This window comes from Cyclospora cayetanensis, unplaced genomic scaffold (genome assembly GCF_002999335.1).
Source record: "Cyclospora cayetanensis isolate NF1_C8 unplaced genomic scaffold, CcayRef3 CcayRef3_contig_4, whole genome shotgun sequence".
NCBI lineage: Eukaryota > Apicomplexa > Conoidasida > Eucoccidiorida > Eimeriidae > Cyclospora > Cyclospora cayetanensis.
In genome coordinates, this window is record NW_020312369.1 from 321922 (window position 1) to 337500 (window position 15579).

A 15579-nucleotide genomic window follows, 5' to 3' on the forward strand; every position below is an offset into this window, starting at 1 on the left:
CTCATTGTATCAACGAAACTGAGCACCAGTACCCACTGCAGAAATAAGCACTCTGTGCACCGTTGTGGGCCTTGAAAAAATATTGGCCCTATTTATGTGGAATTTTTTTTACTGCTTAGTCCACCTCACAGTCGTAACTGGACCTTATGAATGTGTTTTCAGACATTGATGGCCCCACGGGGTTTCTTCAGCTTGGATGTCTCCTGCAGTACAGCTGTGCAGCAAAAGGCCGTCACGGCAGCAACAACATGGTCGCCGACCTGCACTCATGACGCCACAACGATTCACTTGTGCAGCGAACTCGTTATCGTCTGTAAACGTTCACGCCGTTACCAACATTGCATATTTCGTATGCTTTTACACCCATACATTCGCTATTCTCGCAAATATCCAGAACGGTAAAACGGTGAAGCACGACCATCTTGAGGATGGCCTGCTGCGGTGTTCAATAAAAACCGTTTTTCCGCCGCTTGCACACCCTAACTTCACACCGGACTGCCGTTATGGACACACCACATGATCATGTTCTTTCGGGCTATAGTGGGATTCACGCTGCAATGGAAAAGGTCGCATAGTTCTTCTAGTGGCCTGGAATGTATTCAGCGGCTGAGGAGTATGCACTCTCATGCGCAGACAGTCAGCAGCTGATGCCGCGCAAACTCTCTTGAGCCAGGCCCTTTGCAGTAAAAATCAATACTTGTGAGGATTTGGACTGATTTGACTAAGGAGTTTGGCGTTGGACTGCCGGAGGGCGAGGTGCAGTACAGCGTCTACGTTATTTTAGGCTGACTCAGCAAATGTGCCTTTTCCCCTTTGCTGCTGCTATGTCACGGCCCAAGAAGCCAAAAAAACTATTCTCAGCTCCTATCCCACACAGTTACGGATTCGCCAGTAATAGAATCACGGAAAAGGATCCAACGTTTCTCGGTTCGTTCTGACGTGCCTTTATGACCTGTCTGCACTTTCACCCTGATATGACCAGTGCGATCCTTTTGAAGCGCATGAGCACACAGAGCGCACTACCCGCACTCTTATGCACTAGTCTGAGACTCTACTCTTACACAAGCTCTACTGTTTGGCTTGAATTTCCTCCTACACCGAGTGGAATTATAATTCAACAGTACACTCGTACACCCATTGCTCTCTCTCATATCTAGTCTACATTGCAGAGCCCTTCTTCGATCCGCGACTGGACTTGGTGGTACGGGGTCAGCAGCCACCATTCGCAGCTAAGAGCTTCAGAAACCGTTGGCTAGTGCACGTGAATGGATAGGCAAAGCTCATGACGAGCAGAACTACGGAATAAAGATAGGGGATGCCATTCGTATGTCTGAAGCCCGGAAATTTCATGCTGATGCTTTGGCAGGCTCTAGAAAGTGCATCAGAATGTGAGCAGACGAATACGTTTGCGTCCAGGAGACTAGGAGCACTTATCATCCTCTCAAAGGTATCTATGCTCTTCCTTACTTGCTACCGATTTCCACAAAAGTTGGAGATGCCACAAACTACCGCTTTTGGCTTCTTAAAGATGCTTCAAAAGTCCCCGAGTTACGCCGCGGACTTTGCTGCGTAGGCAATTCATTCATGTGGAGATAAGTAATCCAGAGGGAGCTGTAGGGGTGTGAATTCTAGGACGCGTTGAGCGGCCAGTAGACGGGAGTTTTAGTGAAGCTGGGAGAATAACGCCAGCCTTGAAGGTTGACGGAAGGGCAGTTGCGCGGTTCGCTGCTTGCGGGAGAATCCGCAGCTTTGTCAGACTCACAATGCTAGTTACCATGGATGGTGTTCCTCTCGTTCCTGGGTCATTGTCCTTCTTCAGCAGGAGCAATGCCCGTTCCATCTTCTTTCCACACTTTTTAAACAGGATATGTTCTGCAGAAGCACTCTACTAGCCAGTGGGTGTCGCTTCACCACAGCACAATCGGGTCTAGGAATCAAAATTTGGTGTGTGTGGATGACCATAGTAGAGTCTCCACGTCAACCTGTCGCTAGAGTTTGTCGAAGAGTATGACAGTATGCACTTTAGCTACATGGCTTCCCCTTTTCTACACATGCGATACTGAAAGATATAGTTTTAGGTGTGCCCTGTTGGGATCGCCAGACCTGCGGTGTTTTGATAAGAGGAAGTAGGGAAGGCGTGTATGCTGGTAGAGGCTTCTTGAGCGGGCTAAACTACACATTTGCACTTTTCCTACACGCGTTACACTCGAGTAAGAATTAGTTAAGGCCGCATTTTCGGCTTCGCCGTCAGTATCTGCCTTTTGTTGCAAACTTCGTATAACCAATTGCCATAAGCGCTTACGCTGTGTTTCTGTGCGCGAAGTTGCCAAGTGCAAATGGATTCGACTGCTCAGAGTAATCAGTGCACGCGGCAATGCCCATCTCAGCTGTGCTTCCCCTCTCTTTCCGGAACTCTATGGGTAAAGGCAAGAGGAGGAAGAGGCTTTTCGAAGCATTTCGTTTTTTCGCCTCAGGTTTTGGTGCTCAAGGCCTTCCTAGGACAGACACTGCCTCACAGCCCCTATACATTTTTGTGTTCCGACACAAAAGGGACAGTTAGTTTCTGCGTGCAGTTAAAACAGATTAGCAAGAAACTTTGCCCCGACAATTAGCTTCGGCCGACCGACAAGGAGCGGAGATGAATACACCAGAACTGTCGAGACCGCCGTAGCACACGTTACTCATTTCTCTCCCTACCCATGCGACGTTCGTTCAGCCCTACAGCGAGATTACCCTAGTCAACTCTCACGACCACGTCTACCACCTGTCCGCATGCAAATGAAAAAGGGCGCTCCCCGCTCTAGCAGTTCCACTAGGTGATTGAGAGAGCTAAGGAGAAAGACTACGCAACTAGACAAAGAAAAGTGTAAACTCGACCATCTTTTCTTGTACCGAGCCAAAAGGGCAGGCGCCCACACATTCAAACAAGCGAGGTGGCAAAGTATTACCTTCCACACGCGGATGAAGGGAAAAGTGCAGACACTCATGGTGCAAACGTAGCCCCTAGCTACTAGAACTATGTTCCCTTCGCGAACTAGGAACATATCCAACAAGATTTCAAGAGAATCGGGGAACCACGCGCTGCCCACAGCAGACGCAGCCCCCGCTGGAACTGACAGTTTTTTTTGTTTGTATGGAGGCGTTTCTCGCTGCTGTTCCAAGATGCATGCGTGCCCCGATGGTCTATCCGCCTGCTTCTAACTGATCTGCCTGTTGGGTTCAGTCATACAAACCGTGGGTAGTGTGGTACAATCAGGGAGAGCCTGTCATATGTATACCGCGGTATTCACGTACATACGAATATGAGTGTGGCTTCAAACCTATATGTGTACATAACACCTGTATATATGCATATACACTACACAGACGCATGCAGGTATGCACCTTGCGCAATATACACATATATGATATGTATACACATGAAGCGTTTTCCCCCTTCTGCCCCCCTCCGCCTCCCCCCAACTTCTCGACGGAAAAGGAGAAACAAAACGAGACAGACCCGAGCAGCCACTGTCGTCCAGACGGTGGCAATACACAACCAAATATATGCCAATGCATGCACCTTAGAACACTCAGAGGCAGTGTAAAGGAGACAGCACGGAATCACCAAGCGTCCCTAGCCGGCCCTGAGCTGCGCTCTGCAGCAAAACCAATGCCTGCGGAAAACCCAGTAGGCCTCCCTGGTCCCCCGTCAGATCTCCAATCTGAAGGGCCTGTCATCCTCCCCCCCCCCCCAATGGAGTAAGAGCCTGCTGCTCTGTTCCCGAAAGTGCCACTAGAGCCCCCCATGCGGCTGCTACCCCCTCCCATTCTGCCGAATCCTCCTCTGCCCCCCAGCCTCATGGATGAGGAGGTGCAGGAGACCACCAGGGGATGCAAGAAGCTGGGAATCTCTTGATTGGCTTCTTCTAACAGGTGCAGGAGATCGCGGAGGATGGGCCTGTTTTGTTCGTTCACAAACGACGTGGCTAACCCCAGATTCCCCGCCCTGCCAGTACGGCCAATGCGGTGCACGTAGTCGTCTATGTTAGAGGGGAGATCGTAGTTGATAACATGCTTAACATTAGAGATATCTAAACCCCTTGCCGCTACATCTGTCGCAACGAGAATGGGGCGGTGCCCTGACTTGAAGTGCCTCAAGGCGTCCTCCCTCTCTTCCTGTGTTCTGTCTCCGTGGATGGAAATAGCGGGAAAAGTTTCGTTTAGGAGGTAGTCCTCGATCATGTCTGCTTTTTTCTTCGTCTCGACGAAGACGATCACCAAGCCCTTCTCCGACTCCCTCAGAAGATTCACCAGCAACTTGATCTTCTGATCTTCGTCGGCGTACAGAAGACGTTGCCGTATGAATTCATTTGTGCTGCCAACCCGCCCCACAGCCAGGTAGATATAATCGTTCATGAAGTCCTTTGCAAGCATCTGAATTTCTCTTGGGAAGGTTGCTGAAAACATGATGGTCTGTCTGCCCTGTACTGGCCCCTCTCCCGCGACAGCAGAGACACCAGAGGGACAGGGAGGTAAGTCGAAGTCATCAACGATCGAATTGATTTGCGGGAGGAACCCCATATCCAGCATTCTGTCCGCCTCATCTAACACCAAGTAGCGAACCAATGCCAAACGGATCTGCGCAGACGATTACACATACACTATGAACACGCAGGTACCGATAAAACCAACTGCGGAACACATCTGAAGCATCAGAAACAACACACAAGCGGCAGGCCTAACACGCGGGGAAACCCAACAACAGACGGAGAGCAGGGGCGGAAAAAAAAGGCACGACAAAAGAAATCTTAGCACCAAAGGATGAAAGAACATGCGACACGTGGGCCAAACCGACAACAACCGAGAGACAACCATGCTGCGAAACGGAAGCGCCCGTGGGAGCAGCAAAGAGGCAAAGGAGAAGAACGGCGCACATATGTATATACACCCCGAGGTCGATACGGAACAACTTCGTATTCACCCGCAGACAAAGCAACAGACGCACACGTAGACACCTCAAAATGCAGCGACAGACGACATCATAGAGCTATATGGCGGAAGGAGGAGAGTGGTCAACACCACGACAACGACTGGGAAGCATGAAGCCCTCACCTTTCGTCTTTCAAGCACATCTGCAAGCCTCCCCGGTGTAGCTACGCAGATGTCGCACCCCGCGTCAAGGTCCATGAGCTGTCTCTTGATTTGTGAACCCCCGTAAACGGGAACGGTTCTAATCCCCGTGCCGAACTGAAACTTCCTCGCTTCTTGGTAGATCTGCATGGCGAGCTCTCTAGTAGGCGAGAGGACTAGACACACCGGATAAACGCTCCGCCTGTAGCTGCTGGTGCCCCCCCTCTCGCTTGCAGGGAGAGAGGGAGGCCCCATTTGCAGCATCTGTGCGATGATGGGATACAAGAATGCCGCAGTCTTTCCCGACCCCGTCTGCGCGCAAGCCATGAGATCCCTGCCCGCAAGGATGGTGGGGATGGAGTTCTTTTGAATCGGAGTTGGCCGGTTGTAATTCACCCTCGAAACGTTCTCCATCAGCAGAGGGGAGAACTTGCATCCGACTTCCTGAAAGGACTCGACGGGAATGATTCGTTCCGCCCCTCTCCCCTTCAGTTCAACAGGGACCTTGTCGTAGCAATCAAACTTGATGCCGGTGCTCTGCTGCTTCTCAGGGCTGAATACGTCATCCTCCCTCTCCGGCCTGTACATTCTGCCATCTCTGACATCCCATCCTGTACCCGTCTGGCTGGGCCTTAAGGGCCTCCCTCCACTTCCGCCGCCCCAGCCTGCTGAGGCACCCCCACGCGTGTTGGGGCCCTCTGGGGGCCCCCTCGAGTCGCCGTGGGGCCCCCTGTAATCGTTGGATGGAGAAGGGCGCTCTGCCAGGCAACTGAAGCGGCTCCCTGGCTCAGGGGAAGCTGGCTGCTGATTCCTGCGGCCGTTAAGCGTGCCTCCCGAGCCAAGAGTCCTTAACCCCCCGCCAATGGGGGTTCCCCCACTGCAACCCGAGGGGTACGAAGGGTATGCACCAACTGTGGGGCCGGAAGGAGAGACAGCTGATGCCGCTGCAGGGCCCCTGGGCTGCTGCTGCTGCTGCTGCCTGCGAAGATGAGGAGGGATGTACTTTGCTGGTGCCGCGTCGGCCTGAGCGGCCGCGGGTAAGGAGGCGGGGGCCCCGTCCATGTTGAAGAGAAGAAAAACGCTGGACCTAGGCGTCGGAGATGGGGGTGCACGGAGGAGGGAAGAAGCTGAGAGAGAGTAGAAGGCTAGATATGGCGAGGCGGGGATGGACAAAGGGCTTTGGAGTGGGACGGGCAAGGCATGCACGGCGCGAGAATAATGCCGTCGTCAGACCACCGACAAGACAGGCCAGAGAAGAAGCACTAAAAGCGAGAGAAACAAGAGATTGGGGGATGCAGTGCGTCAGTTGCAACAACAGCAGCTGCAGTAGCGGCAGCAGCAGCAGTACCAGCAGCGGTGGGGAGCAGGCCCGAGGGAGGCAGAAGCAAAGGAGCCTTTGAGGGGGCCCAAAGACCGTTTGAAGCCAAAAATATTTTCAGTAGAGCCAGAAACAACAAACAATAACCAGAGACATCCACCAGCAGCAAACATGCAATGTACGTACACCTAATACACCAGCTGCTGCTGCTGCTGCAACTGGCGGCCGGAAGCAGTGCCAGAATACCCACAGTGGTGGGGCTGCCGCTGGTGCCCGTTTACCCGCCCCAGACACATACACACATTACAATGCTATAATTCTAAGTTTAATAAACAAACTCCAATTTACTGCATTTAGCGTTTAAAAAGGAGGACACAGGCCCTTGTACAAGGAACCCCACAGTGCTCTGGCTGCTTTACCCAGCCCCCCCGTGGTCTAGTAGCCATCCACCAGGATGTGGTTGAAAAGAAGTATATTCTCTTGCTCTCTGCAAATCCAGTCCATGAGCAACGCTAGCCTTTTTTGTCAGTTGACCTTCTCTATAGCTTCCCATTAGGCCCCTGTGATGTGCCTTCCTTTACTGTGTTTACTCGAACGATGTACATTTACAAACTCTATATCTACTTTCTTCACAGGTTGAAGATGCACTAGCACTTCCACTTGCAAATGCAAGCATGGTTAGCCTTTTGCATGTTCCAACTTGCAATTTATATTCTATATGCATCTAGGTGCACACGCGATTTATTAATTGGAGTGGAGCATGCACAGCGCTCAACAACACTACGGCGGGGGTTTATCTACACAAACAGTTTCTACTACAGGAGTTATAATGAGCCAAGTATAGGAACTCTTTACCAATTGGCTTCTCTAGCCGTAAATTCTATTTAGTGCACAGTCTTGCTAGCTCCTTACATGAAGGCGCAATGCTGCGGGCGTGTGCGGCAGGCGCTGTGTGCATCTACGTGCGAACGCTCAGAGTCCATAAAGGGTGCACCTCCGCGCAGCCTATCTGGCACTCTCTATCAATGTCGGCAGCTGTAAAGGGCTTGTGTAGAGGAAGGAGGGTTTTCTGGGAAGCACTCAAAAGCTAGTTATAGTGGGTGTATTAGGTCTAGACTGAGATGTCGCTTTACTGCGACCCTCGATCGGGCGTAGGAGTTGGTAGCGCTGCATTGCCTGGTGCAGCTATTTCCCGCTCACCCACTGCCAGTGAATGCAGTGACCTTTTACCTTATCCTATCACATTTGTCTAGTTCCAATTGGTAAATCAAAATTTTGATTTTCTTTGCCACCAGGCTACATGGAAAAGCCCCTTTGGCGATGTTGGGGCAGCATAAGCTGGCCTACACTCTAATGTGCAAGCTCTTTTACAGCTACAGCTGACAGAAAGAAAAATTTCATTTTTATTCGGGTGACAGATCACTCTAGCTTCAATAAAAGCTCACCGAACAGTTGTTGTGGGTCTTTAAAAAGAAGTTCCCATTTCCCCTGCCTGCATCTCAAAGGTTGCCTGACATTGGAGGAGAAGGACAGCTAGGCTACGTGTATCCGTGCCCTCTGTGCACTCTATACAATCGCAACTGCATAAATCCAGCGTCTAGCGCACACGCACGCATCCCTGTGCCTTCGTGCACGAGTTGGAAGTATTGTGCACCAGATAATATACGAATGGCCAAACCATTTAGTCAAGATTTTTTCAAAAAGCTAAATATAATGTCGCTAGTGTAAGAGAATGGTAAAGCGTATCTTAGTCCCATACATCTTGACCTCACATTTGAAGCCACACGCACTCACTTTCGTCTCGGTCCGTCCAGACCAACTGCACACAGGACAACAGAAGAGTTTTCGCCCCTATCTACATTTTCCTGGCAGGCACAGAAGCGAAACAGTGTTACTTAGAGACGTGGATGTGTGCAGCACCCGTATGACTAAAAATTGAAGGGAAGACAGCTACAAACACTAACGAACAACGAACGAGTGACCAAACCAATACGACTGCAATGGCGCGATGGCTCAGCTCTCGCCGAAACGCTGATACGTGTGAGCATTTCGCTACAAGAAGGAAAGCCAATGTATAGAGGAAATACATTATGCGCTAGTTTAGCAATTTTTTCACTCCACAGATAGGAATGTGTGCACATAAAGACCGCCAGTCCTTGTTGGACAGTCAAGTTCTTAGGTTCAAGTAAGGCATAGGCAAGAATATAAGGCCCACCTACCCAACGAGTACCTATAAGTGATTCCGAGTCTAGAGAACAACTTGACAATAATAACCGGAAACTCTCCAAGCAATGTTTAGCGGTGAGGGCAAGTCTCTCAGGCGGAGCATGAACTGAAGAAGGACAATGACCCAGGAACGAGAGGAACACCATCCATGGTAACTAGCATTGTGAGTCTGACAAAGCTGCAAATTATCCTGCAAGCAGCGAACCGCGCAACTGCCCTTCCGTCAACCTTGAAGGCTGGCGTTATTCTCCCCGCTTCACTAAAACTCCCGTCTACTGGCCGCTCAACGCGTCCTAGTATTCACACCCCTACAGCTCCCTCTGAATTACTTATCTCCACATGAACGAATTGCCTACGCAGCAAAGTCCGCGGCGTAACTCGGGGACTTTTGAAGCATCTTTAAGAAGCCAAAAGCGGTAGTTTTGTGGCATCTCCAACTTTTGTGGAAATCGGTAGCAAGTAAGGAAGAGCATAGATACCTTTGAGAGGATGATAAGTGCTCCTAGCCTCCTGGACGCAAACGTATTCGTCTGCTCACATTCTGATGCACTTTCTAGAGCCTGCCAAAGCATCAGCATGAAATTTCCGGGCTTCAGACATACAAATGGCATCCCCTATCTTTATTCCGTAGTTCTGCTCGTCATGAGCTTTGCCTATCCATTCACGTGCGCTAGCCAACGGTTTCTGAAGCTCTTAGCTGCGAATGGTGGCTGCTGACCCCGTACCACCAAGTCCAGTCGCGGATCGAAGAAGGGCTCTGCAATGTAGACTAGATATGAGAGAGAGCAATGGGTGTACGAGTGTACTGTTGAATTATAATTCCACTCGGTGTAGGAGGAAATTCAAGCCAAACAGTAGAGCTTGTGTAAGAGTAGAGTCTCAGACTAGTGCATAAGAGTGTGGGTAGTGCGCTCTGTGTGCTCATGCGCTTCAAAAGGATCGCACTGGTCATATCAGGGCGAAAGTGCAGACAGGTCATAAAGGCACGTCAGAACGAACCGAGAAACGTTGGATCCTTTTCTGTGATTCTATTACTGGCGAATCCGTAACTGTGTGGGATAGGAGCTGAGAATAGTTTTTCGGCTTCTTGGGCCGTGACATAGCAGCAGCAAAGGGGAAAAGGCACATTTGCTAAGTCAGCCTAAAATAACGTAGACGCTGTACTGCACCTCGCCCTCCGGCAGTCCAACACCAAACTCCGTAGTCAAATCAGTCCAGATCCTCACAAGTATTGGGATTCACTGCAAAGGGCCTGGCTCAAGAGAGTTTGCGCGGCATCAGCTGCTGACTGTCTGCGCATGAGAGTGCATACTCCTCAGCCGCTGAATACATTCCAGGCCACTAGAAGAACTATGCGACCTTTTCCATTGCAGCGTGAATCCCACTATGGCCCGAAAGAACACGATCATGTGGTGTGTCCATAACGGCAGTCTGGTGTGAAGTTAGGGTGTGCAAGCGGCGGAAAAACGGTTTTTATTGAACACCGCAGCAGGCCATCTTCAAGATGGTCGTGCTTCACCGTTTTACCGTTCTGGATATTTGCGAGAATAGCGAATGTATGGGTGTAAAAGCATACGAAATATGCACTGTTGGTAACGGCGTGAACGTTTACAGACAATAACGAGTTCGCCGCACAAATGAATCGTTGTGGCGTCATGAGTGCAGGTCGGCGACCACGTTGTTGCTGCCGTGACGGCCTTTCGCTGCACAGCTGTACTGCAGGAGACATTCAAGCCATCGAACCACTGTAGAGCTATTAGCCGTAAAGCGCACAGCTGTGACCGCCTCTGTTCCTTGCAGGGGGTGCCCATGCCACAATTAACTCAAGGTGCACGGGTCCAGCATACACATTTCGGACAATGCAGATAAGTCCCTATTCCTACTAGAGTTTCATTTAGCTGCTGTGGCCTTGTTAGACCTTCCGTTTTTCCACCTGTCAGCAAGCCTGAATTGTAGAGAGTGTGCTAAGGAGCGGACAGGCGAATCGCAATTCACTGTTGTCTGCCAGCATAAATAATCCACTGCACATCTGGTGTTCATTATTGCCAATAATTCTTGACCATTAGTGTGAGATCGTGTAAGCCCAGAATTGACACAGTGTAGATCCGCACATGGAGCTTCTTTTTGTATGGCTTCCTCCAATCTGCCGCAGCCTCCGTGGGGGCTTCCCGTTTCCATGGTCTGCCTTCGTTGCCTTCAAGAAGGCTGCTTCCGCGGGGAACAGTCCCGTTGTTCAATGTTTTCGGCTTGCTGCAAGCGCTTGTAGGTCCGGATTACATGACTAACTCTTCGACAACAAAAGCAGGTGCGCTGCCGAGGGGTTTAGTTGGGCTGCATAAGAACGCGGGGTCCCTCTGGCTTTCTTTTCTGGTGCACGTTCGTCTGTAGGCTAGGGCCGATAGAAACAGCCCCGACATCCTGAGGATTTAGATCCCGATGAGGCTCTTCTTTCAGTTAAAGGCGCGCAAGGTTTGCCCATCTGCTCCAGAAAGCTCAAGTAGTCTACCACTTGTGTACCGATCAGCTGTTATTCAAGTCGTTGAGCCTCTGCCTATCCTGCGGCCATCTAATGCGACGCTTGAGAAAAACCAGAAAAATCCAATAACAAAAAAGCTCCTTATTCACACTGTGGCTTTTCTAGTAACAAAACTTTAACATTTCTCAATGTACCAGTGTACTGATGGAGTTTTCTGCTTCCGCCTATTAGGTTCTCTCAGAGCTTGTTTTTTGGACGGCTCTCAGCATAGGCCATTGAATCAGGGCTTGTACGCAGGGTCAAACTGTAGTAATCTGTGCAGTAAGGTGACTTTTTACATGTGAATAGAGCTACCGTTAAATTGCTTTCCCGCCCAATTCGCATGCCACAAGGGGCAATTCTTGCTTTTCATCTCGTGGATACGAAGCGGAGTACGTATCCAACCGGATGAGAAAAGCTTCAGAAGCTTGTCCATTCTTACGGACGCCATACTTTTCTGGTGCCCAACGCCTTCGCAAAGCACGCATAAATTTCTATTAGCTGACCAATCATGCCTTTCTATCAGTTGTGGAAAAAGCTTTCACATTCAGGCCGGCCTACGCCGCCTCAACAGCTTTCGTGCCACCTTCAGCTTTTATCGCCAGAGGGTTTTCAGTAGCCTGTTGCCAAAGAAATCTGAATTATTGGTTTTCCTCAATACGTGATCAAAATTAGATAACTGTTATAGGAAAACCTAACAATCCACTGCATCCATTGGCACTGGATGAGCAGGTAGCTACGTTGATCCATGCAGTGTTGCCGAGTGTACGCTTTATCTAAAGTAGCAGGAAGATACTTCACAAATATGATAGAACGCTGTTGATTGTTTCTCAAAAGAACTCCTGCTTTTTCTGCACGCGCTCCTCAGAGGTCACAGGGTAAGGGTAACGAGACAGCTAAGGTGAGCGTGGCTGCAGCCCCTAAGCACTCCGAGCATTCCCAGCTAACTACAGTCAGCATCTAGGGCACGCGCAGTAAATAGTGAGTACTCTTGTATCGAGATAACCGCACTGTACATTAAAATTAGTAGATTCTTTGCTGATTATTAGTCAAGTACAGCTGTTGTAGTAGAAAGCATTGCAGTATAGCTCGGCCTTCTATAGTTTGTCTGGTCGCATTACCTAATTATTGCAGTGTGGCATTAGCTCGCTACAGACGCAACGCTATGCGCCTGTGTACTAGATGCTATGTGCTATAACCTGTGAATAGTTGGAGTGCGTAGAAAGTGCACGAACGAGCACCCTCGCTGTCCCTCTTTTTTTCATTCCCAATTCCTCAGTGGGGAGACCAGGAAAGGAAAGTTATCTTCCGAAAGGTCACTCAATAAAATCCTTCTAACCATTTATTATCTCCGGAATGAAGAGTGTCTTTACAACGACTTTAGCAGGAGAGTGACATATAGTATCAGCTATGTGATCTGATTGTTCTCGACGAGCGGCTTAAGGCGCATGCTATAAAATGCAGGATATTCCCGTGTGCACTGAGATACTACGTGTGACCTTGTGCAAATGCCGGAGGCCTCAGAGGGTACAGCTCCGTGCATCGCTGCCATCTTTCCTCCTCTTGAGCAAGATGCTTGTTGGATGAGAGGAAGTCGCTGCCTCATCTTCGAGAGCTCACATAATAACTGGTTTTTGAGCTTTGGCAAGGTATTGGGACCTTGGGTCTCCCTGTAAGGATAGTGCTGGAAAAGCGTTACAACTGACGTCGGAATGCTTTATTTAAGATCTCTGTGGGAGGCCACTTCACTCCTGACCCAGTACAAACTGAATAGAGTGCCAGTGAGTGTGAAAAACTGCCACCTTCCCCTGCAAGCGCACTCTTGTATTTTCGACATTAGGGGAGCGAGTTCGCTAGGCTGCGCGTAGCTGCACCCTCTGAGCTCTCTGAGCATTCACACAGGTACTGGGAGATCACACTGAGCGCACACGCACACAGCATGCCTCTCCTTGTACCCAGCTAACTGCGCTCCCCAGTAAATAAAATATATATGAGCACACAAGCCAATGAATGAATTCTTTGCTAATTCTTGGTTAAGCACAGCTACTACAGTAGAAAGTGTTGCAGTGTAGCTAAGCCCGCCACGGACGTGCTCAGTCCTGAGCAGCTTCTTCTCAGAATTCCGCCTGACAGAAACTAATTAGGGCCTTAAAGCGCACAACGTATCACATCAGTAGTAGGGACATATATTCGCTTAGATTAATGCTGGGCAAAGTCGCCAGAAAAGTGGAAAGTGTCACTAGACCTGGTGATCATTTGAGCTCCCTGTTATCCCGCAGGGGTATGGAGATCGCAGTGCGCACATTTCCCAGGGGCAAACGTCCCTAAAATTTCACCCAGTGAATTTATATTTTAGAAACTTTTAAAGGGAAGTGGCCAAAGCGCACACACTGGGTATTCATTCTCTCGTCCGCATCCAAGCTTTCTTGCGGCTGCTGCTACGGAAGCGGCCGAGCATGCACAAGCTGGCACTCTTCATATGTATGCCACATGCATCTTAGGGTATTTACTCCCTTTTGCTGGTCCCTAAGGCCACTTTCGAGCTGCTGGGTTACGTAGAAGAACCCCCCAAGATCCCTGTATTCCCCATGGGGGCATCAGGGTTCAGGGGTGACACTTTAGGGATTTGGATTAGGGTTCTGACTTTGTAGTCCCCTCAGCATTCTTCTGAACAAGGAAGAACGTTGAAGCAAGCGCATCTAGAAGACCATTGCTTCTTCGACCTCTTTTATCCTTGTTCGCTAGCTTCCGTAACCGTCCCTGGTGCATGCTTTTTGCAATCGAAAATCGTCGTGCATGCTTCTCCCATTCACCTTTTTGCTGTAAAGTCATTAGGCTGCTGCAATACCAGCTCTATGAGAAATGGTGTTTGTTGGGGGGGATTCCTCAGGGGGGAAGAATGGGCGACGCCCACAGTACCCGCCATTCTGGTTAGTGGCAAGCGTATTGCAAGACAACCAGACAAGCGAATCAATCCATTCCGGTGTGAGAAACACCTTACTTTCTCCCCGTGCACCGCTGTGCGACGAGGTCGGGCTGTTCGATGTGCCGATGGGACTCAAGTTTGGTTCTTTTGACGATCTCATCAGAGCAGTAGATGGCCTGCAGAAGCAAGATGCGGTGGTGGAGGCAGTGCTGAGGAGGGTGGAGCGCCAGGCGTTAGAAATAGATCCAGAAACCCAATTCAAGGTTATGTGGCAGCGTCATTCTTTGTCGGTTGAGCAGTACATCAGGCGATTTACTTGGGACGAATCCAAATTTCCAAAGGCCAGAGCGGTGAGGGAGAACTTAGAAGCAATCGTGCAGTCTGTGACAAAAATAGACGAAGAGGTGCGGGCTAAAGTCTCTGTTTGGCACGAAGTCAAGCAGCAAATTGCCGCTGCCTCCGGAAAGAGGGAAATTACTTCCTATGCGCACCGCGAGTTGTTTGATCTGCTAACACCCGCAGTTGTGCAGCCGGATGACTTCGTGGAAACAGAACATCTAACCACTGCCATAATGTGTGTCACTAAAGAGGCAGAGGAGGAGTTCTTGCGGTCTTACGAAAAGCTCCATGCCTTTGTAGTGCCGAGGTCGGCAAAAAGATTCGGTGTACCCCCAGACAAAGACGGTGCTTCTCTCTGGCGCGTGGTTTTGTTTAAGAAGGGCCTCGCCGAATTCAGAAAAGCGGCAGCGGAAAAGAAGTTTACGGTCAGGGAGTTTACGTACAGCGAGGGAATGTACAAGGAAGTGTCGGAAAACAGGACCAAGATGATGGCCGAGCAAACAAAACACGAGGCGTTTTTGGGCCGGGTCTGTTTTGCTGCATTTTCAGACATTTTTGTAGCGTGGGTGCACCTCAAGGCCATGCGCATCTTCTGTGAGGCTGTGCTTCGGTTTGGAGTTCCGCCAAATTTTGTGTCTTTATTCTTGAGGCCTCTTTCTGAGAGCAAAGAGAAGAAGATCTTCAAAGAACTCGACTCGCTTGTTGCCCCCTCCGGTCTCTTTGGCAACCGATTTTATGGTAAAGATGGAGCTGATACTGGGGAGGGGGAGGAGTTTTTCCCTTACGTCCTGTTGCACTTGCAGCCGTTCGGCAGCTAAACGAGCAAGTACCTGTGTACGCAAACGGGACTAGAATAGTACGCGGCGAAAGGTATTAGAGAAGTGCGGAAGAGGAAAAGCAAGATACGCTTGAGTTGCAGACTGAATTCCCTGAGAGGAAGACGCAAAGATATTCTGCCAAGGACGACCAGGCAAAATATTAAGAGAAAGGAGAGGGGGGCGCAAGAAGGACAGTTTTTATTTCGTTCGGACGTGGGCGGGTTGGGTTGTTATCAGACGCAACAGTTGTTGAACGGGATTTATCCAGCTTCCTGTAGCGTCCATATGCCCTGACCACTAGCCTTTAACACCCAGAAACCAAGGC

The 15579-nt window shown here is 49.9% G+C and overlaps 2 protein-coding genes across 2 annotated transcripts; one reads left to right on the top strand and one right to left on the bottom strand.

Annotated features, from left to right (window-relative positions):
- Positions 1–3603: 3603 nt before the first annotated feature.
- LOC34622974 (ATP-dependent RNA helicase DED1) lies at positions 3604–6174 on the bottom strand. Its single transcript, XM_026334347.1, has 2 exons — positions 5095–6174; positions 3604–4620 (listed from the first exon to the last, which is right to left on the bottom strand). The coding sequence occupies exons 1-2, from the start codon at positions 6172–6174 to the stop codon at positions 3604–3606; spliced, it is 2097 nt and encodes a 698-aa protein (XP_026190132.1).
- A 7859-nt stretch (positions 6175–14033) lies between these two features.
- On the top strand, positions 14034–15254 carry LOC34623121 (V-type proton ATPase subunit C). The gene has a single exon (XM_022736254.2). It carries the CDS (start codon positions 14034–14036, stop codon positions 15252–15254), a length of 1221 nt encoding a protein of 406 aa, XP_022586674.1.
- The last annotated feature ends 325 nt before the right edge of the window (positions 15255–15579 follow it).